The sequence below is a fragment of the Pectinophora gossypiella genome, chromosome 20 (genome assembly GCF_024362695.1).
Source record: "Pectinophora gossypiella chromosome 20, ilPecGoss1.1, whole genome shotgun sequence".
Classification (NCBI taxonomy): Eukaryota; Metazoa; Arthropoda; class Insecta; order Lepidoptera; family Gelechiidae; genus Pectinophora; species Pectinophora gossypiella.
Window position 1 is genome coordinate 8929903 of NC_065423.1, and position 21769 is coordinate 8951671.

At 38.0% G+C, this 21769-nt stretch overlaps 2 protein-coding genes across 2 annotated transcripts; both read right to left on the minus strand.

The window, feature by feature from the left end:
* Positions 1-1907: 1907 nt before the first annotated feature.
* Positions 1908-6746, minus strand: LOC126376316 (uncharacterized). Its single transcript, XM_050023645.1, has one exon. The coding sequence runs from the start codon at positions 6744-6746 to the stop codon at positions 6231-6233; it is 516 nt and encodes a 171-aa protein (XP_049879602.1). The 3' UTR covers positions 1908-6230.
* A 71-nt stretch (positions 6747-6817) lies between these two features.
* On the minus strand, positions 6818-21404 carry LOC126376399 (uncharacterized). Its single transcript, XM_050023726.1, has 4 exons — positions 21389-21404; positions 18910-19015; positions 16579-16741; positions 6818-7696 (listed from the first exon to the last, which is right to left on the minus strand). The coding sequence occupies exons 1-4, from the start codon at positions 21402-21404 to the stop codon at positions 6818-6820; spliced, it is 1164 nt and encodes a 387-aa protein (XP_049879683.1).
* Positions 21405-21769: the final 365 nt, after the last annotated feature.

Here is a 21769-nt window from a genome sequence, read left to right on the forward strand (position 1 = left end):
TAGTACTTTTACTATTTTATGAAAAACTTTCCATATCCGTTACTAAAACTTAGTAGATTTTTGTATATTTGATCGGCATGGACGAATTGAAAATTATACGAAATGCAACAACGAACAGACTCAGCCGTTTGATAATAGTGAGGCATAATAATGTTGACTAATGCAATGCAATGTTCTTGAGAGTCGTGGTAGCCCAGTCGGTAGAAAACTGACTCTCACTTTGAGGCCGCAAGTTCAAATCCCAGCACAGGCCTAAACCAACGATTTTCGAATTTGTTTTCGAATTTATGTTTGGATCATAAATGTTTATCACGTGTTCAGCGGTGAAGGAAAACATCGTGAGGAAACCACGAGAAATTCATAAGTGCACCACAGAACTAAAGGAAATTAGGTACTTACCTACTTACCTTTATCACATTTTCCATGTTACTTTTTTAGGGAAAAAATAAGGCAGTGGTTTCCCTCTTGCTTTCTGCCCCGCAGTACCCTGTCTGACGCGAGGGGGAGGGCACCCAGAGTAGCCTCTGAATAGTACTGACAGTTACTGCTGCCCTCTGTCAGGTTCCAGGTTCGAGTCCCTGTGACTTGCCCCTTCCGTCCTGCATTGCCGTACCTATGACTCCCATCTCTGTCTCTGCAACCGTTGAGGTCTACACGCGTAACCCTGAGCAAGGACTGCCTGGGAGGGTTAGGACTTACATTTACCTATAAAGTTTCATTTAACTTGTTCGAGTCATTCTGAAATACCAGGGGTAAGTACCCATTAAAACACACATTGTATTAAAATTGGTCGAGCCGTTATCACTTTTTTGCGTGACTAACTTTTTTTATTATTATACAGGGTGTTAGTGACATCGAAGGTAATGAAAACTTTGAAGGATGATCCAGACCATGATTTTGAGTTGATATCAAGTGGAATTTTCCGTTCCAAAAGTATTATACTTACTTAACTGAAAATAATTTAAAAAAATACTAAGTAAAATACTTTTCTGACAGGAAATTCTAATTAGATTTCGACTCAGAATCATGGTCTGTATCGTCCACCTCAGTATTTGTTACAGTGTCATTAACACCCATACGCACTTGTATGGCTACTGTACGTACTTGTACAAGTGTAAGTGACATCGTAACAAATACTGAGAGGGGTAATTCAGCTGATTATTCAGAGTTAATATCGAGTGGAATTTTCCATCGCAAAATATAACATTGAAAATAATTTTAAAAAATATAAAAAAATTGTGAATTTTGCGACAGAAAATTCTGTTTGATATTAACTGAGAATCATGATCTAAATCATCTCCCTAAGTATTCGCTACGATATCACTAACACTGTGTATTTAAATACTTAATTATTTGCATTATTTTCTTTACGAAGCTCCATTTCTTCGTGTCGAGAATTGTCGTTATGCCCTATCCCTATGCCGCCCTATGCCGTTATGTCAGTCTACCGAGCATCTATTACTCAGTCTGAGACAAATCTATGGGTAAAGTGTACGTAAAATATAATTCAGATTACTCTAGTCATAGTGGCGAGCAATCGGCACGCGAGACCTGTTTGATGCCCACAGGGATACACTGTGTTCTATGAAGTCACAGCCCGGACACTCCATACAAAAATCTCGTTTTTACAGTGAGCCGCCTTACTGCGTTCGAGTCGGACATACAGTCCGCGCGCCCTCAATCGGCCCACCATCGGGGGTGAGGTAAATAACGCTCGTTCCAATCTCTTCTTGGAGCGGGGCGGAGAGTGTTCGTAATATTATTGTTTATTCCATGATAATAATAATGTTTGCGTTCGAAATTCAGCGCCATTTCATACGGAACTCCTACGCAGGGTAATACTCTGTATACTTACCGCCTCAACGTGCTTCAGGTTGTATGAAAGTGACATAAAATAAAAAAAGAACTAGGAATAATGCCAGTTATGTATTTACGTAATCAAAGTTCGTTACAGAAAGAAAAGACATTCATTTTCAGCAAATTTTCATAATTTCAATATACACGCAGTCTTTTTTCTTTACTGTACTCTTAACGGACATTTTTTGATTTAAAATTAAGGAATGTTCCTACTAAATTTGCAAAATTGTTTAAGAATTTAATAACTTACTTATACTATTACATAAACCAATTTTTGCTGTCTGAAATTATTTCTCAAAAACCCAATAAGAGAGTTTAAATAACAAATAGTAACGTATTTTAATTAATTGCTTACTTATAAAAAACATTGTTAGTAACAACTACTACTGTGTAATAAGTTTAAAATTAATTTAACAATAATTGTTAACATTTTTTGACTTACTTAAGAAACTTTAACAAAACCATTTATACAGGGTGGTCATATCTTATTATAATAATATAATTATAATCGACAAACTTTTTATACATTTATTTTGATCGATGGAATAATACGTATAAAAAAAATCTTAAAAACTGAAATACTTAATTATAAATATAAAAAATATGTCAATTAGGTATAAGTAACTTACACAAAAGAATAAGACCTAAGGTTGAAAAATAAGAAGTCAAATATACTTATATCACTATTACTTGCTTTACAGCCAACACCCTGTATAAAAATATTAATAAAAATTACGTATTAATAGGAAAAATATACAAAAACTTATTATTATTACCTATAAACCTTAACAAAAATTCGCATACATATTATTATCATTATATATTTCAAAAATTAAAGTTGCCTACTCACTAATGTAAAAAAGCTATCTACTTATATCTTATATATATATAATAAAATTACAAAGCTCATAGTATACTTTATATACATATATATACTTAATTATAATATTGGCGGTGAAAATTTTTTCTTTGGTCAGTTTTAAATATTGCATTTTTATAAAAAAAAAACACAAAGGTTTTCTGATGGTTATTGGCAAGTTTCAAAATAAAAAAATGCTTATACTTGTATACAATTTTTTTTTTTTGTATTATCCTAGTTTTCACCGCCAACAACATACTTTTAAAAAAATCTACACTTCACAACAGCGCACGTCTTACAAAAAACTTTTTTCTTTTTTGATGTACAAATATATAAAAAAGTGCATCATAAAATGTTCCAAAAATGTGTCTCAACAATCCATTGTTCCGCTACTAACCACTAAACTACCAATGATGCAAAAAAATACAAATCTACTCGAGTATATAATAATATATAATTTTATGTGTATGTTTGTATGAAAATGGATATTTTTCACTACGTATAAGCTCTATAATATATTCGTTTTGAAGCATCATTTTTACTTGAATTCAATGTTAGTGCATGAAAATTCTAAATTTCATTCTACTACAGTGCGTTGAAAATAAGTTAACTTTTTGTTTTAAATATTACTCATTAATTACCCAAAAACTACTAAAATATTATGTAAATTTTTATTATTTGGTGCAAGCTTTTTTCATTTTGAAAAAACATTCAATTCAAGTAAATATAATATGAAATTTTAATTACCTTATGGTCTAATTTTGGACTGGCTATAGAGTAACATTGCTTTTAATAACAATTGAAATTGGTTCGGTAATTTTAGGGTTTTAAAAAATTATAAATTGAGTTTTTCTTGTATGAAAATGCAAAGAAAATCCCGCGCAGCCGGTGGCAAAAATGTTATTAAATTCGAATAGAGTGATTGTCAAAATTACATTGATTTTTCCTGCGATTTTTATAATTTAATAAATTCAATACTCATTTACTTTTCCACTTTAAATAATGATAATATACTATATAGTTGTAAAAGCATTAGTACCTATTTGAATAGTCCCAAATAGTTTCGAACGCTAGGCGGCGCTACTGTCGTGCTCAAAGTCGATTAAGCTGGAAAATTTTACGATTTTGACACATTCCACCATTAAATCTGTAAAGCCATTTATTCAAGCTAACTACCGTTAATCTGACGCGATCTTTACGACAACGCTAGTGACAATCGTCCCTGTACAATATGCCAAGGTAAGCAGGCAGGTATATTGTATTGTACCAGCCATACGTCCTTGACTGTGCCGGGTCACGCAATATGGAAATATCTACTAGGGATGTGTGACGGTAGCGGAGCGATTACATATTATATAAAAAAAAAGAAAAACTTAGGATTGACTCAAAAAGTACTTTTTCTGACATATTTTTTACGAGTAAAATATTTTTAATATGAATATTGTTTTTCAAATATTGTTAATTCACGATTCATATCCATAATAAAATTGTAAAGTAAAATAAACGTGAAATTACAAAAAATACTTTCACATTTTATTTTAATTTGTACGATTACAATAATAAATATGAAATATGATTATTCCAATGCATCCTTTACGTTTCAAATAATAATAGGTAAGTAGCTATGCTTTATTTTTTTACATTTAACATCCCTACGGCATTGAACCGATTCATTAGGTTGCCGTGCTGTATTTTTACGTCATTGACTTTTTAGTGATGTGTCTACAAAGTTTCACGGACGCTAACTGAAAAAATAAATCGATTGTCATTTTCTTTATAAACTTCAATAGTGCTTTTCAATCACTTTAAAAAAGTTTGTCAGGTAAACAATATTAATGAAAAATATACAAAATATACAAGACTGGAAAGTTTGACTGATTTTTTTGTTGATTTTTTCACGAATGATCTATGTTTTATTTAAAATAAATACTTACTGGAAATTTTAACTTAAGTACTTCAGCCATTACATTATATTTTTAAATAATTATGTACGGCACCTGAGCAACGACAAATTATGAGGTTAAATCTGTAGAACGAAATCTGCATAATAGCATTTTCACTCATTAGTTAGGTTTTAAGTCTATGAGAGTGCACTAGGCACTATTTATATAAATACTTATGGATTTTCTTCTTATTTAAAAAGCGGTTTGGTCCTACTGTGAAAATAAAATTCCGACTTACACTATTACGTTACGTTGCTTACGTACCTACTGTGAAAGAACATCAATTTAAATAAACACTACACAAACACACATTGACCTTCTACTATTCGATGTCAATGACAAACCAATTTTGCCAGAATAATTCATGTTTCTATTTGCAATGGAAGAAGATTAGGCACATTGCTTTTATCAGAATGGTAGTACCTACCAGTGTACCTATTTGCCTTTAAAATGGTACTTGATAGATGTTATATCATTAGGGTTTCCACACATACCTATCTTTAAGGAAGTAGGTTTGTTTTTATATTAGACCGGGAGTTCGGGTAAGCAAGTGGAATTCCGTGGTCGTTGCACTCTTTCACTCATCAAAGACGTATGCTCGTCGGTTTAGAGTAAGTACTATTGACTTGACATTTTTTTATTTATAACATCGTGAATCGTTAAATTCACGAGAAAATATCGTTAAATTTTGTAATAAGTATAATTTTTAATGACAATAAGTAGTTATGTTCTTTTCGACGTACCATTCCTTTATTATTTTTTTTAATATTCGTAGACCAGGTACGCTGTGTGCAGGCTGAAAACATCACAACACTCTTATATAAATTATTTTACAACCTTTTTGTATTTTGTGTGCTCTCGCAAATAAACTGATTTGATTTGATCGGTTGAAGTGTACGGTCACGAGTACTAATATGTATACACTTTGCAACCATGTCACATTAACTTTTTTAACAAATTAAACCGTAATCCTCATTAAATGTCAAATGTGATAGTGCGACAGGGTTCTAAAGTGGGTACATGATATTGCTCATGACTGTACCAAAGAGGGCACTATGAGTACTTAGATTTTGTATCAGACCGAGTATGGAACATAGAATTTCAAATCAAAAACACTTGATTCATAAAAAATAATATAAAATTATTTACTTATTGACTGTATTGTTTTACTGAAAATGTCGTCAAATAACTTTAGTTAATTACCTAAGTATTTATTTATCTACTTACCAATATTGACGTCAAACTCAGCTTTATACTTTAGGTATTTTAGTTAGGTGATTTACAATGTTACTCTATAGCTCGTGTACTTCACTAACGCAACCAATTTATAAATAATAACAACCATTGATACAGCTCTAAGTATACTAGTTCGCCGTCCAATACAAGCGGGGTTAACAAACAATTATCCAAACTAATGTAGGAACATTTCAATACAAAATAAAAGTCTTACAAAGTACCTAATAATCATCACTTTATTTGATTACTCTCTCCATACAAAAGCACGATCCGTTGATCAGTCTGTGGCACCATGTTCTACTATAAAAAATTGGAATAACTACGCTCTACTCGTGCTATATCTCATCGGAGTCCGATCTTATCGAGTCGTAATTAGAAGTTTTGGATTTAAGCATTCTAAGGAAAGAACCAACAGCGAATATAGTTCGTCTATGCCTGTGAAATATACCCTGATAAAGTGCTTCCCTGAGCGCCTTCCTGTCGTCAGTCATCGACTGCTGCGTGCTCAGGGTGACGTCAGAATGTGCACTGATCGTCTTCTGGTGTCGCAGACTCCCATGCTTCTTCTCCAAAGACTTCTGGTTAGGAAGACTCATCGTACTCTCTATAGAAGAATTTTTGGTCTTCCTCAAATTGAGTATTTTCTTCCCCGTCGACTGCGTCTCCGAAGACGATCGACTCGGGGCCAGTTTTGACCTGTGCAAGGGATTATTGGATCCCTCCGGGTGGACCACAATTTCGACGGATTTTTGACTAACAGCGCTTGCCCGCTGAAGAGGCGCCCGGGAGCTCGTCGGCTCCACTTTCGGTACCTCTTTCGGCATCGACTGTTCTGGTTCTAGAGCTATCATTTTGTTTAACTCCAATCTAAAAGTTCATGGATGATCTAGTTTAATCAAGCCGACAATGAGCGGGTCTAAGGTCACATCGGCGGGCGGGACTCATCAGCACTCTCAATAGAGGGCACGGCCAAATTGACGACTTCAGTATTGTTGGGCAGCTCGCTGCGCGCGCACCCGTCACAACAATTACTGAAGGTTATCGTCGGCACTTTTGCATCGGTGTCTATTTTAACAGAGTCCAAACTTTCCGCTAAGCAGTCCACCGAATCACTTCTACCCTGAGAAATAGGATCAAATTCCGAATTTGCGCTCATACTCGCCCCGAGCCATTCCTTGTACTCCGCCTCGTGCTCGACCTTGTCTACGTCGGGCGAGGGACCATCGTGATTCGATATCGGCGAAAACCCTTCACCGTTCACATGCAAGCCAATCAAATCTGTCAAATTAACGTTAAAATTCTTATTTTTTGGACTGGTAACTTTTGTTTCGGCAGCTTTAACTTCCTCGGCGACTATTCGGTCTGTGATAGTTTCGATCTCCTGCTGCAGAGCTACGTCGTCTTCATAGAACTGTGATAGGTCTTGGAGGTGTTCGAACCAGTTGTCTTGGAGTATACTGTAAGGGGGACAAGGTTTGTCGTCGTCGGTGGCTTCTTGCCGGTAGCGCTGGATGAGGGGCTGCAGCGACTCCTCGTGCTGGTGGAACAGGTGGTGGTAGACCTGGCTCACGGCATGCAGCGAGTACGCGGAGCGCGGCCGCGGCAGCACCGACGCGCTGGACGCGAGCTCGCCGCACCCGCGCCACACGTGCGCCTGCCTCCTCTCGCACAGTATTGCATTAGAATTAAGAATCCTTTCAAAGTCAGACACTTGCTCGGCTTCGCATATCTGCAACAACAGCTTGTTCTCTGTCTCTTTCCCGCAGCTCACCGTCGAACACAGCCTCTTGTTGTCGCTGACCTGTTTTGGAGGATTAGAAGACTTAGTTCTGTAATCTGGTCGGTCCATATTCGCATTTTTAGAGGTTGAATGCCTAATATTTCCGTCCGCATATTTCATCGGTATAGAAAGCGTTTGAACGGAGATGGCACAGGGGACTTTTTCGATTAATTTTCGGTTTTGTTGTTTGACCATGACTTTAGAGTTTCGCGGACGAGGTTTGGTTTGGGATGCTGATGGTGGTCGGTGGCGGAAGAATTGTTTGTCGGGGTACCGGGAGCGGGTGTCGGCGCTGCGGATGTTGCGGACATATTTGGATCGCGGCCGTTCGGTTAAGCAGACACTTTTGGCGCGGAGGGGGATATCGTTGCGGGCTTCCTGCGGGACCCTGGGCGCGGCCGCCGCTGCTGGCAGGTACCTGTGGTAGTGGAGAGGGGGCGTGTGGGGGGCGGACATGTGCGCGGGAAGCGAGCGGTTGGCGGACGCGGTCTCGAGTGACTGCTACCAAATCGTCTTGCATCGGCTTTTCTTCGAAAATTCTATGGAGTGAGCGTAAAAAGTAATTTATGGTCGTAGCGTGATGGAGCCGATCGATTGGCATGCTCGCCTAAAATAAAGATGCGCATAAAATTTGCCGAATGTGTATACTCGTTTATGGTGAAATGGTAGTTTTGTGTCGCTGTCAGGTTTGGTTTTTTATTCGAGTTGTGTAAACCTAATTTCGTGGAGCATAAGGACTATGAGAGATTGCAGAGCTGAGTAAATTGCCAACATATGAGCATGGTTATTCAATTTATTTCCCCGCGCTGCGCTGTGCCGCGTTCTTCGTGCCATTTGTAAGTTTTAGGTACCTACTTAATAATAAATACGTCTCGAGCCGACCTACTTTTTTCAGCAAATAAATTACCATGTTTTGTTTTGATGATAGGCAGACCGATAACCTAATGGGGTGGGTTCATAAGTAATCATACAAATAAGATGAACAGATGAACCGTATGGTGACAAGGAATCGGCCTATCACCTACAACAGTTATCCATCATGTTAGAAAGGACACAACATCTCTTGTAGGATTTTACGACATGCCCGGGAAGCGAAGCAGCTGAACGTGTTCTGTATTTTATCCGCTCCCAGTCCAGTATAAAAGCTAGAAATAATAAAAGATATCCAAAAAATACTACAACCATAACATAAACCTAGCATATATCACACCCCAGACAATTCATACAAAACACCTCGTTTTACACAGACTACACATTGACGTTATCGTACACGCGCATTTGTGTGTGTGACGTCTGAAGTCCATACGAATGAAGACTAAAGTACAACCGAGGGGGTGTAAACCTAGCTCAGTCGCTGCTGGGAAGCGGAGAGCTGTCGTTCTATACATAGAATTATTTCTTATTGTATGCCTATATTACGTCCCAATAACGACCTTCGTGGTCCAGTGGTTGAGCGTTGGGCTCACGATCCGGAGGTCCCGGGTTCGATTCCCGGTGGGGACATATCAAAAAAACACTTAGTGATCCCTAGTTTGGTAAGGACATTACTGACTGATCACCAGATTGTCCGAAAATAAGATGATCCGTGCTGCAGAAGGCACGTTAAGCCGTTGGTCCCGGTTACTAATTACTGATGCAAGGAAGTACCTAGTCGTTACATAAGACATGTCAGGGGCCTTTGGCGGCTCAATAGTAACCCTGACACCAGGGTTGATGAGGTTGGTACTCCACCTCACAACCCAAACGATAGAAGAAGAAGATATCCCAATTCTGGGCACAGGCCTCCCATCAATCGACCAGAGGGGTATGAATGAAGCATATATACTCCACAACGCTGCTTCACTGCGTGTCGGTGGAGGTGTTTGGGCTAGTAACCGGGACCAACGACCGTGCCTTCCGAAGCACGGAATCATGTTACTTTTCCGGACAATCACGTGATTCAAGCCTGTAATGTCCTTATCAACCAAACTATTCTTGTCCAAAAATACTAATCCAACTTTATCCATTAAATTGAATTTTACAACTCTCATGATTGAGCATCAATTTGAATGGCGTGTCGTGCCACAGTTAGGTACACTCATCCAAAACTGAATAGGCGGACTGATATACCATTAATTTGTCTATAAAAGCTAGTGGTTCTATGATTTATTTACTTGATACTATTAGGGCCAAGGATCAATATCTATCGTGAATAAAATATGAAGTCTACTTTCGTTCTGGTGGTTAGCAAAGCTCTTACAAAGCTATGAGGCGCACGTTAAGAGACTCCCACACTAGCGTCTTTCCTGGGTCGTTATCGTTCCAGCGTCAACGCGAAGTCTAATTCAAATTCAAATATATCTTTTTTCGGTAGGTAGGTAACATAGTTACACTTTGAATCGTCAATTTTTACATACGAACGTCCCATCCGCCTAAAACTACTGCAGCTTCTCACCTGTATAGCCGGGGAAAAGAAGCTGCAAGAAAAATCCGCCTAGACGTTATTTAAAAAAAATAAAAATAAACAATTAAAATATTGTTATACAATTGAGTAATTTAGCTGCCTAATATCAGTTCTCATAAAGTTAATCCCATGCATTTATATCTTCTAAATAATCACTAAGTTTATAATAACCTTTTTTGTAAAGTTTTTGTTTAACAAATTCTGGCAAATTCTGAATGTCAATGGGAATCTTATTGTAAAAACGTATAAGTACATTGCCCCTTAAAAGATTTAGTGATCTTATGTAATCGACTCTACGTCGCAGCGACGCAACGTCGGCGCAGGTCGGCTATCGAACGCCGACGGTGCGCGGCGCTTACGTCGCCGCTAGTGTGGGGGATCTCTACAGGTATCCATAGTCATCTCTATGAATTTGAACTGAGGACCACTGGGTCTTTAATATGATTCAGACTAAGTATTGGTCACAAAATCACATTACAAAGCAAAAATCCCGGTGGGGATATATCACAATAATTACTTCGTAATCACTAGTTTGGGTAGGACATCACAGGCTAATCACCTGATTGTCAGATAGTAAGATGATCCGTGCTTCAGAAGGCACGTTAAGCCGTTGGTCCGGGTTACTACTTACTGATGTGAGTAGTCGTTACATGAGCCATGTTAGGGGCCTTTGGCGGTTCAATAATAACCCTGACACCAGAAACCACACGATAGAAGATTTTTTTTTGTGTCGTATGAAAATCGCCTAAATGACAGAGCACGAAGGCTTTCGCCTAACTGTCAACGGCGACAGCAAATTAACTTACATTTAAGCTGAATGACAATGCAATTTAGGTGCGTTAATATTACGAAGTGGTTTGGGAAGTTGTTTCTTTTTACGTGACTTATTGTAACCTGTTGTATTGTTCTTTCTGAATGGAATGCCATAGTCTCTGCTTACCCCGGTGGAAAATAGACGTGAGTTTAAGTATGTATGACTTACTTTAGATTTGCTGCAATACATTCACTACTTCACCGGACAAAAGGGGAGCGCTGAACTTATATAAATTACTATTTTGTTTTAGATATTCTAGAATTATGTTTTTAAAATTTTTAATTAATAATACTTTAGTGTATTGCATATGTTTTTTTAAGTATCTTATTAAGTTGTTGTAAACTGGAAGGGTCTCCGTATCCAATAGTGTGTTTGACGCTATTAAGTCTAGAATATACTCCTCTCGAGGGTGGACTTAACCCTCGGGGGAAACTCAAAAAAAAATGGGAGCGCTGAGGGCCTGAAGGTGCCCCAGTTGGGCGCGTACCTTAGCTTAGGGCAACGTAGTCTAAGAGGATTACCTATATTTTTAAGAATTAATCGACCCTAGTGGGTCGATAGCGATAAGCGCTGAATGAGGGATTTTTCTTTTTGTTATCTACCCGTACCATATTAAAATCAGCTGCTTATCGTCATCTTCCTAGCATTGTTCCGTTTTTCACGGGGTCCGCTTACCTAACCTGAAGATTTGACAAGTCCGGTTTTCTACAGAAACGACTGCCTGTCTGACTTTCCAACTCGCGAAGGGAAAACCAGCCCAATATAGGTTAAGTCACATAGCTCCAAAATATAACATGAACAGCCTATATACGTCCCACTGCTGCGCACAGGTCTCCCCTCAATCAGCTGGAAGAGGTATAGAGCATAATACTAAAAAAAAATAAGTTTTTAAAATCAGCTGATCAAATTACAATAATACTCTCATTATTCTCAGAAGAAGCTAAAGTTCCATGGTCTCTGACTACCCCAAAAGCTCCTCAACGGTAAATAAGCGCGATCTTATATATGTGTTCATAAAACATGATAATGAAACCAATTTTAAATCTCAGACGTACGTATTTCTTCAAACATTTCCATTATACATAATAAACTTTGCCTTGAACTCAACGGGTCCCACAGACTATTAAAAGTTTATGCCTAGCTAATATTCATTTAAAATTTATCTTTTATATTCATTTATAATTTAGGTAAGTATGTAAAGTCGAGAAATAATCTTGTTACAACAAAGTAACGATATCTTGCTTGTTTGTTTTTTAATAAAAAGAAAAATGAAAAAGAAAAAAAAAAGAAAAAAAGTAAAATGATTCCGTGCTTCGGAGGGCACGTTAAGCCGTTGGTCCCGGCTATTAGCCGTAAAAACACCTCCACCAACCCGCATTGACGCAGCGTGGTGGAGTATGCTCCATGTGGCCAGCAGTGGGACGTATATAGGCAGTTTATGTTATGATAAGTAAAAGTACTTATAAAAACTAAAACTCGATTACTTACAGAAAAATCACGCTCTAAAAAGTATGAAACAAGGAAATAGATAAGCATATTTCTCTGAAAATCTTTTGAATAGTGATGTTTAGGAGATAGCCGTGATCAACATCTCCAATTAGGTGAATGAACATACTGTGGTCATATTTCATGAAATAGCCAACATAAATTAACCATATCGTTGAAACGTCAACGTTTAATGATATTTCAATCAACGTTTGGCCATATCCAAAGACAGGTTTGTCCAATACAGTCTTGAAAGCAAGTCCTCGGCACTCAAACTCTACACCACGAATGAACAGACAGGATGATAAAACATGGTCTTACGCGTCGTAAGACCCTACTTTGGGGTCACTGTGATTGACGTGTGATAACCTGTCGCTTTACAGTTCATTATTACTTACTTATCTTACGACACAAATACTACGTCATACTAATTTGCGGGTCTGTTTTTTGTTTATATATACACTGCTGGGCACAGGCCTCCCCTCAATCAACCGGAGGGGGTATGAAGCATACTCCACCTCGCTGCTCCACTGCGGGTTGGTCAAGGTATTTGGGCGAGAAGCCCGGGACCAACGGCGTGCTTTCCGAAACATTTTGTGATCACTTTTGATTTTGTGATCAGATCACTTTGTGATCCCTAGTTTGGTTAGGACATTACAGGGTGATCACGGTGAAGGTACGTTAAGCCGTTGGTCTCGGTTAATACTTACTGATGTAAGTAAGTAGTCGTTACATGAGTCATGGCAAGGGCCTTTGGCGGTGCAATAACAACCCTGACATCACTGTTGACGAGGTTGATAATTCACTTCACAACCCACACGATAGAAGACATCAAGCCTGTATCCCTAAAGGGGTGGGCAGAGGTGTATAGTATATACACATACTCCTCGCCAGCTATGTTTAGGTAGTCCTTAGACGCGAGCCTACTGCGATTACTTAACCGGGCACAAATCCTGGATAGCACGTGATATCAATTATCCAGATAAACACAAGCTCACGACTACATCATCATCTAATCATCATCTTCAGTTTAAGAGCCACGCTCTTGTCAGTGTAGCATTTTCCATTCCGGTCGATCGAAGGCCAATTCCTTGACTTCCCTACAAGACACGACGTTAACCTTTTCTTTAATCTGTTCCATGTAAGCTCTTCTTGGTCTTCCCCTTCCTCTCTTTCCTTCTAGCTTTTCTTCTATGATGTTTTTAATAAATTCGTCGTGACTCTATAATATCCATACTAATATTATACTCTGTCTGTCTGTTACTCTTTCACGCCTAAACGGCTGAACGGATTTTGATGAAATTTGGTATGGTTATAGATGATAACATAGAAATGGACATAGGCCATAAATAATCACGCCATCGTTCTTAGGGGGTAGGCAGTAGGCAGATAACTAAATTGAGTTAGTGATTTTTAGTCGTTTTTGTTGGGACTTTTGCTCTCTCACGTCTAAACGACTGAACGGATTTTGATGAAATTTAGTAAGGTAATAGATGGTTACCTAAAAAGAGATATAAGATCAAAATGATCACGTCATCGTACTTAGGGGGTAGGAAGTAGGCAGAAAACTGAATTGAGATAGTTATTTTTTTATGGTTTTTGCTGGGAGTTTTGCTCTATCATGCCTAAACGGCTGAACGGATTTTGATGAAATCTAGTTAGGTGATAGATAGTAACCTAGAAAAGGATATGGGCTATTAATATTCATACTATCGTACTTAAGGCATAGGCGGTAGACATAAAACTAATTAAGTTACTGATTTTTAATTGTTTGTTTTACCTCATTCACGCCTTACCGTCTGAACGGATTTTTATAAGACTTGGTTAATTTAAAGATAGGATCCTAAGCACGGACACAGGCAACTTTTTACGGCGGGAAAATACCTCATTCCCGCGGAAATCCAGCGTGATCGTGTCAAGAAGCGCATGACGCCATAGCTACTGAAATGATTTTGATGATTTTTTTTTAAACTGAGTGTTACTAAGACTTCAAGTTAGTATTTGATCAGTTTCTAACTTAAAGGGTAGGTAGGCGCCATAATTTAGGGAATTTATGATAAAATTTTGATGCAACTGTCTTTATTTAACAGTTTTACTTGGATCGAAACTTAACAGACAGAGTTACTTTCGCATTTATAACATTATAGTATAAAATTACTGGTTTAAACTGTTGCTCCCCGTTTGAGAAGGAAGCCGGTATACCATAGGACTACAGAAACTAGTAAAACATAAAACTTATTATTAAAGAACATATGATATTTTTTATCCCGGAAGTCACTTCTGTAAAGGGGTTATAAAAAGTATACACGGACACGCGCGCCTAAAGCTAATTAAGTGGACCCTGTGAAAACGGGATAACGCTAGGAATATGATAATCTAAGCAAGTAGGTATATCGAAATCTTGTAGAAAACTGAAAAAGTATATTAAGTATATAATATCTGCCTATAACATCATAAACAAACGCAAGGGTCCGCAATGATATTTTGGAGTGGCCTATTAAAGCTTACGTGGCTAGTCAAAATGATAATGATCTGCCCGAAGTTAAAATCCTAATATTGTCTAATGTCGTAACATTAGGGTAACCCTCTGATGATAAAGAGGAATCGCCTCTACGCTTATAGATTTGCCGCAGATGGCATTAACTACTTGGCCGGAAACTTATTAAGCAAACGAGTACATATTAAATAATTTTAATTTTAAGTAATTAAATCACACAATACCGGGTTCTTACCGCGTTAATCAAGGATGTGAGACACCCGTCCGATATTTTTTTTTAATTTGTGTTATTTGACCACAATCTTGACACTTAATACCTGATGGTAAGTAACAATGCGGCGAAGGATGGGACTTGAAGATTATTTTGACTTTGACTTTTGACTTAGAAGAAGTCCAAACTATGTTCAGTAGCCAGAAACGCCTTCGGAGAATATCATCGTTTTCACAAAGTCCGCTAACCTAACCTGAAGATTTGACAGGTCCGGTTTTTTACAGAAGCGACTGCATGTCTGACCTTCCAACCCGCGAAGGGAAGCCTCCGAAGAAGAATAATATGATGTGTTGTTGATACGGCCCGTGAAGCTCAAAAGAATCTGCCCTCGACACAAGCAACTCTCTAGGCCAAAGAGAATATAATTCACTGCGTTTTACTCCGTCTCGACAACAGACAGCGAAAAAAAACACAAATTTTAAAATTAATAATACTGGTAAGTACTATCTTTTTTTAAATATATCTCAATGGCCAAATAGCACATAACACATCTCCCATAGAGTAAGTCCAATCGCGCTGAAGAGGCATAATGTTTTAGCTCATTTTTAGAGAGGTAAGTATGTTCGAGATAATAAGCTTTGACCGCGCATTCTTTTTTTCTTTACTCCACGTCCAGCAAAGAAATAGGCATCTATTAATACTCCAAAACGTATTTGTGTAAGTGTGTTTGTATGTTTATCTACGGAGTATAGGTATTTTGGGCAGTTGTTTACGTTCATGGTTGATAATAAAACTTCTTTCAGTCGGGGTTGAGGTCAACCAACATACGCAAATTGTCGATACAAATATGTTATTGGTTGGTACGTCTGCGCAGTTATGAAAATAGAACTGTTTTTATTTGAGAAAATACGTTGTTAAATCGAGTACCTCCGAGAGATGTTCGTTACCGAAAAAAAATATATTACGCTGAAATACTTAGGTACCTACGACATTAAATAAAGACGTTATTTTTTTGGTATCGAAGACTTGCCAAAAGTATTAAACAGTGCATTAAATTATTTTTATTTTGTTTTTTCCGCCGATTTCTTGCACCTACCTACGCTTAAAATCACGATCGAAAACAGTTTTGTGCCAATTCGTTCGATACGTGTTAAGCTTCCAAAAACGTTTCCATTCAAACACCATCAATTTGTGGAAAACAAAAAGATTTGAGCGGTCTACCACCGTACCACCCCGTGCCATCCCCTAACACACGAATCAATAGCTCTTCCGTAAACAAATACACAAGCATTCAACCTCGGGATTCTAAACTCTTTTGTCGTCAACCTCTTTCAATTCCACTCGCCAAAAGAAAAGCACAATTTAAAAAGAAATAGGAAATCCGTTCGGAAACTTGATAAATCGTCTAAAATAAATGAATAAATCACAGGTGACCTAAATAGGTACCACTTACCGGCAATCGATGTAGCGACGAACAATAAATATTTACAAAAACACTCGCGAAGGCACTGTTTTGTTTATATTTTTTTACTAATAATAATAAGTAGAAAACCACTCGCACAACACGTATTGACTGACGACTGTCTAATGTAAAATTACCACACTGTTGCGTTGAAAATCAATATGGTACAAAATCGCTGTGGGCCGTCTGCGAAGAGCGCCGTCCATTCAATACTAAGGACGGATTCTGAGGCATGCGTACACCGCGCGCCAGGAAAAGGCGGGAAAAGTGACGTTTATTTTTTTAAAGATTACTTCGTCGCGGCGCGTCTGTCTTCTGCCACGTCGAGATAAAACTTAACAACGTGATGGACAAACAAAGAATAAACATAAAATGCACAAGGTCGGGGCTAGAATAGAATCACTCACTCAGGTTAGGACCAACGACTTTCAAATTGCTACCATCATAGGTTATTCTGAATTCTAAACAGTCGTATTTCAATATGCAGCATTTAAATGCATGAAATGTAGCAGTAATACGTACAAAACAATGGTAAGCAGGTAGTACATAACAATTAATGTTAATTTAATAGATAAGTACGGTTACGAGTACTAATATGTATACACTTTGATACCATGTCACATTAACTACGTAATAAAAAAAAATAAGTATTTAAATGGGTATGTATTTGTAGATGCCAATTCATGTTTATATCGCGAAAATATTCTATTGACGTCACGTGCTTAAAGGCGAAGGAAAACATTTGTCCGGCCAAGTAGTTAATGCTCTTTGCGGAAAATGTACAACAAATTCATAACATCACACTTTATTGCACAAAACGGGAAAATATAAAAAACAAAAGAGAAATAGAAATAGTAAAATAGGCGGCCTTATCGCTAAGTAGCAATCTCTTCCAAGCAACATTTAAGTATAAAAACTTACTTAATAAAAAAATGTGAAGGAAAACATCGTGAGGAGACTCATAGAGAAAATTGTTTTTGAGAGCAATTTTTTTTCATCTCGGTTACAAGTAATATCCACTTTGGTAAGTACTTTGTTTTACCTCGGATGACATTTTATACTTGGCTGAAGGGAATAAGTTCTCCAACCAACGCGTATGTAAAGTAAAAAAAAAAGTACACAAAAGAGTTCATGAGGTCGATTCAAAAAGAATACAAACATAAATAAAATACATTTAACGGTTTCACACAAATGTTTTCCAGCACAGTATTTCCTTTGTGTGGCTCCTGGCCTTATGCCAAGTCTTTTTGAACCTTCACAGGTTAAAGCCCTTTGGAAATGCACCTGTATACTCTGACACCTCGTTTACAAACGTTTAAAAACAAATGCCCACCTGAAATTCTTGAAAAAACGATTTATTTGTCGACCTATTTGACGGTACGCTGATGATTGAAAGAAAAACATGTAGACACCCAGTGTAGTCAATGTGGTAGATTATGCGCTACATCTGCGGTTAGAGAAGCAAGGTCCGAGATACAAGCAAGGGAATCGCTCTCCTAACTCCTTCGGGCTTCGGAGGAATCGTTAAGTTGCAATGCCGGACTAAAGTTTTACATACATTAATTCTTTCTCTACAAAATAGAAACTTATTAAAACGACGATAATTTCAAATTGTAAACTGGGGGGTTAAAATGGCCACATCGAAGCAATTCATCTAAAAAACCAATATTGCAATTTGACATTTGCGCATATGAATGTAAGTGCGCAATGCAAACAAGTGTCAAATATTAATATTGCTTTCTTAGATGAATTGTAGTACTGCGAAAGAAGTCCTTGGAAATTATTATAAGTTGTCAATTAGCTCCATTAAAATACGTAGACTTTTTCGTAGTGCGAATTAAATTTTAAACCTGGTTTTTTTTTTAATTTTTTAATTTTGCCGTGACTTATTGTAGATTTGCCGCAGATGGCAATAACTACTTGGCCGGACAAATGGGGAGCGCTGAAGGCTCTCACCCGGTTCAACGTTTAAGACGACAGGCCTGAGGGTGCCCAGTTGGGCGCGAACCTTGGCTTAGGGCGTCGTCTGAGAGGAAAAATATTTGAAAGAATTAATCCACCATAGTGGATCGATAGCGATAAGCGCTGATTGAGGGAAATCGTCGACCACGCTTCGGGGTCGGTATCGGGGTCCTGAAGTGTTTGGTGTCGCGAGCTGATTGGCTGCCTAGAGTCCGGCTAAATAGTTAATGCCATCTGCGGCAAATCTACAATAAGTCACGTCAAAAAAAAAAACTATGACTAGAGTAATCGGGTCGTCGTCTTCCTCTTTTGTGTGTTGTATTCTAGTGTTTAGTATTAGTATACATAATCTTAATTTACCTGAGTAGATGTTCGAGTAGGAATTTGAGGGTCTCCCGGTTGCACTGCGGCAGTGAGTGAACGATGTCCCGGAACTCCTTGATCTTCGACTCTCTTGGTTTTATTGCTGGAATATAAAACCCAATTTATAATAGAATGCTTCTATGCTGTTCTGGGAGCAAATAAAAAACATAGAAAACGTTCAGCTGCTTGTCTTCCCGGGCATGTCGTAAAAACCGACAGAGGGATTGTGTCCTCTAACATGATGGACTAATGTTATGGGCGATAGGCTGATCCCTTATCACCATAAGGTTCATCATATCCAGCTTACGACATCGTATCAACAGTGGCTGCAAGTTGTCTTTGATTACTTGTGGCTCTGCCCACCCCATTAGGGATTACGGGCGTGAGTTTATGTATGTGTATGTTATAATAGAATTTATAATAGAACATAAGCTCACGACTCTATCGCCATTGGGGTCGGTTTAACGGGAACGCAAGGTGAATTAAATACCCACACCTGATTGAGTTTTAAACCTGGGGCCTGTTTAATAAAACTTACAATTGTAAATTACAACGACAATTTAATGTTCATTACGTAACTAATATGAAACGGCAAAATATTTGTGATCACTAACTCCGCAATGTACATCAAATTGTCATTGTAATTTACAATTGTAAGTTTTATTAAACAGGCCCCTGGTATTGGCCCCGATTCCTGCAGACACCGCCTAATTTTATTTTAAGTTATATCCGTCAGTTTCATATCCGTCGAAAAGGAAAGGGACGGATGATTCACAGCTCTTAAGAATGAGCAAATTCGGAAGAATGAGCAAATGAATGAATAACCCGGGCGAATCAAAAAGGTACGTCGCTGGTATGCAATCCGTTTGACGTGCTGTCTACTTAACTGTGTCGGGTTATTGACTGATGTAAAATTTTTAGACGGTTGGTTTAGATTTGTGCTTAAAATTGACGTGTGTTCTATAAATTTTATGCTTGTCGATTACCCGTCCCTTTCCTTTTCGGTGGATAAGAAAATGACAGATATAACTTAAAATAAAATTAGATGGTATTTACAGGAATTAGCACCATTATCTTTAGTTTTCGTTTTTTAAAAGCCGGTAGAAGCTAATTAGTTCTCCGGGCAAGTACTAAGTAAGACTGTAGAAACAAACCAGGCCAAAGAAAAAGTTTATCCTTTACTTTTGCAATCCAAAACTACCTACTTCATTACGTAACGACCCGACGTTCTACTTTCAAACCTAACTCCATATTTTTCTAGAATCAGTCTCCGAGGAAATGAAATTCTTGGCAACCTAGGACAGGGCGTCTGGCGTCGGGTAACCCGACCAAATAAAACAAACAGATAGTGCATGCCGACCCAACTTGCAGAGTGTCTACCTACCCGACAGGGTTATACGTCGACGAACTCTTAATCGGGTCACTGGGGGCTTTATTGGTGCAACACTTCGGTTATCCCTTTAAAAGTGTTCTGATTTCTCATAGGATATTATAAACTAAATATAGATAAGTAGATGGATAGGATAAAATAAATAAATTGAATAAATATTGAGTACACTTGTTATAAATTATGACTGAAGCTAAATATAGAGACTTACTGAATTTAAATTAATAACCTATAGGTACCTACTTCTTAATAATCTCTACTTCTTCTACTTTATTATAATAATATACTAGCACTGATTCCTGCAGACACGTCCTAATTTTACTTTAAGTTATACCTGTCATTTTCTTAACCACCGAAAAGGAAAGGGACGGATGATTGACAGCTCTTAATTTTAGGAAGAATAAGTAAATGAACCCGGGCGAATCAAAAAAGGTATCTCTCTGTATACAAACCGTTTGACGTGTGTGAATTGGCGCGGAGCGGAGAGTTACCGTTCTATACGTAGTATTATTCTTTATTCAATGGAACAGGCCCCAATCAAGGATACATAGGGAGCATACTCCACCACGCTTTTAGGGGGGGCGCTGAGGGCTCTCACCCGGTTTAAAATTTAGGACAACAGACCTGAGGGTGCCCAGTTGGGCGCGAACCTCGGCTCAGGGCGTCGTCTGAGAGGATAATATCTGAAATAATTAATTGATCCTAGTGCGTGTGTGATAAGCGCTGAATGAAGGAAATCGTCGACCACGCCGGCGGGGTCGCTATCGGAGTCCTGAAATGTTTGTAGTCGCGAGGTGATCGGCCGGCTCTATGGCGAGAGGCTTGGCGTAACTGACTATCGAAACAACAATGAAATAAGCTTACTCCAGCATTTAACACGCCAAGGTTGAATAATACAAGATTATAAAATATGGTTTCCCACAACATAGTAAGTCACATCGATTTCCCGGTATTTAACTTTTTTATTAAATTCTTGTTTGTACTTATTTAGAACGTTGTATCAAACAGGCAAATGCTCAATCATAATTCATCCTTTTTTGAAAATAACAAGGCAAATTCGATTAAAAAAAATAAACTCTGCTTACCGGCCTGTGACTGTCTTCATTTTCCTAAATAGGTATTTAGGTAATATTTTATCTCGTGTGGTTATTAACGACTGCTAATGCAGCCGGGACCAACGACTTAGCGTGCCTTCCGAAGCACGGAGGAGCTCGAGATGAAAACTTTTTTTTGTGGTCACCCATCCTATGACCGGCCTTTGCGAAAGTTGCTTCACTTCAACAATCGCAGACCGAGCAAGTTTACCGCTGCGCCACCGAGCTTCTCAGATGATTGACAACTGTTAATTTTAAAATGAATGAATAACCCGGGCGAATAAAATATAATAGGAATCTCGCTCATATGCAATCCGTTTGACGTGTACTATCAACTTAAGTCTGTCGGTGAATATCAAAATTTTGGGAGGGTTTT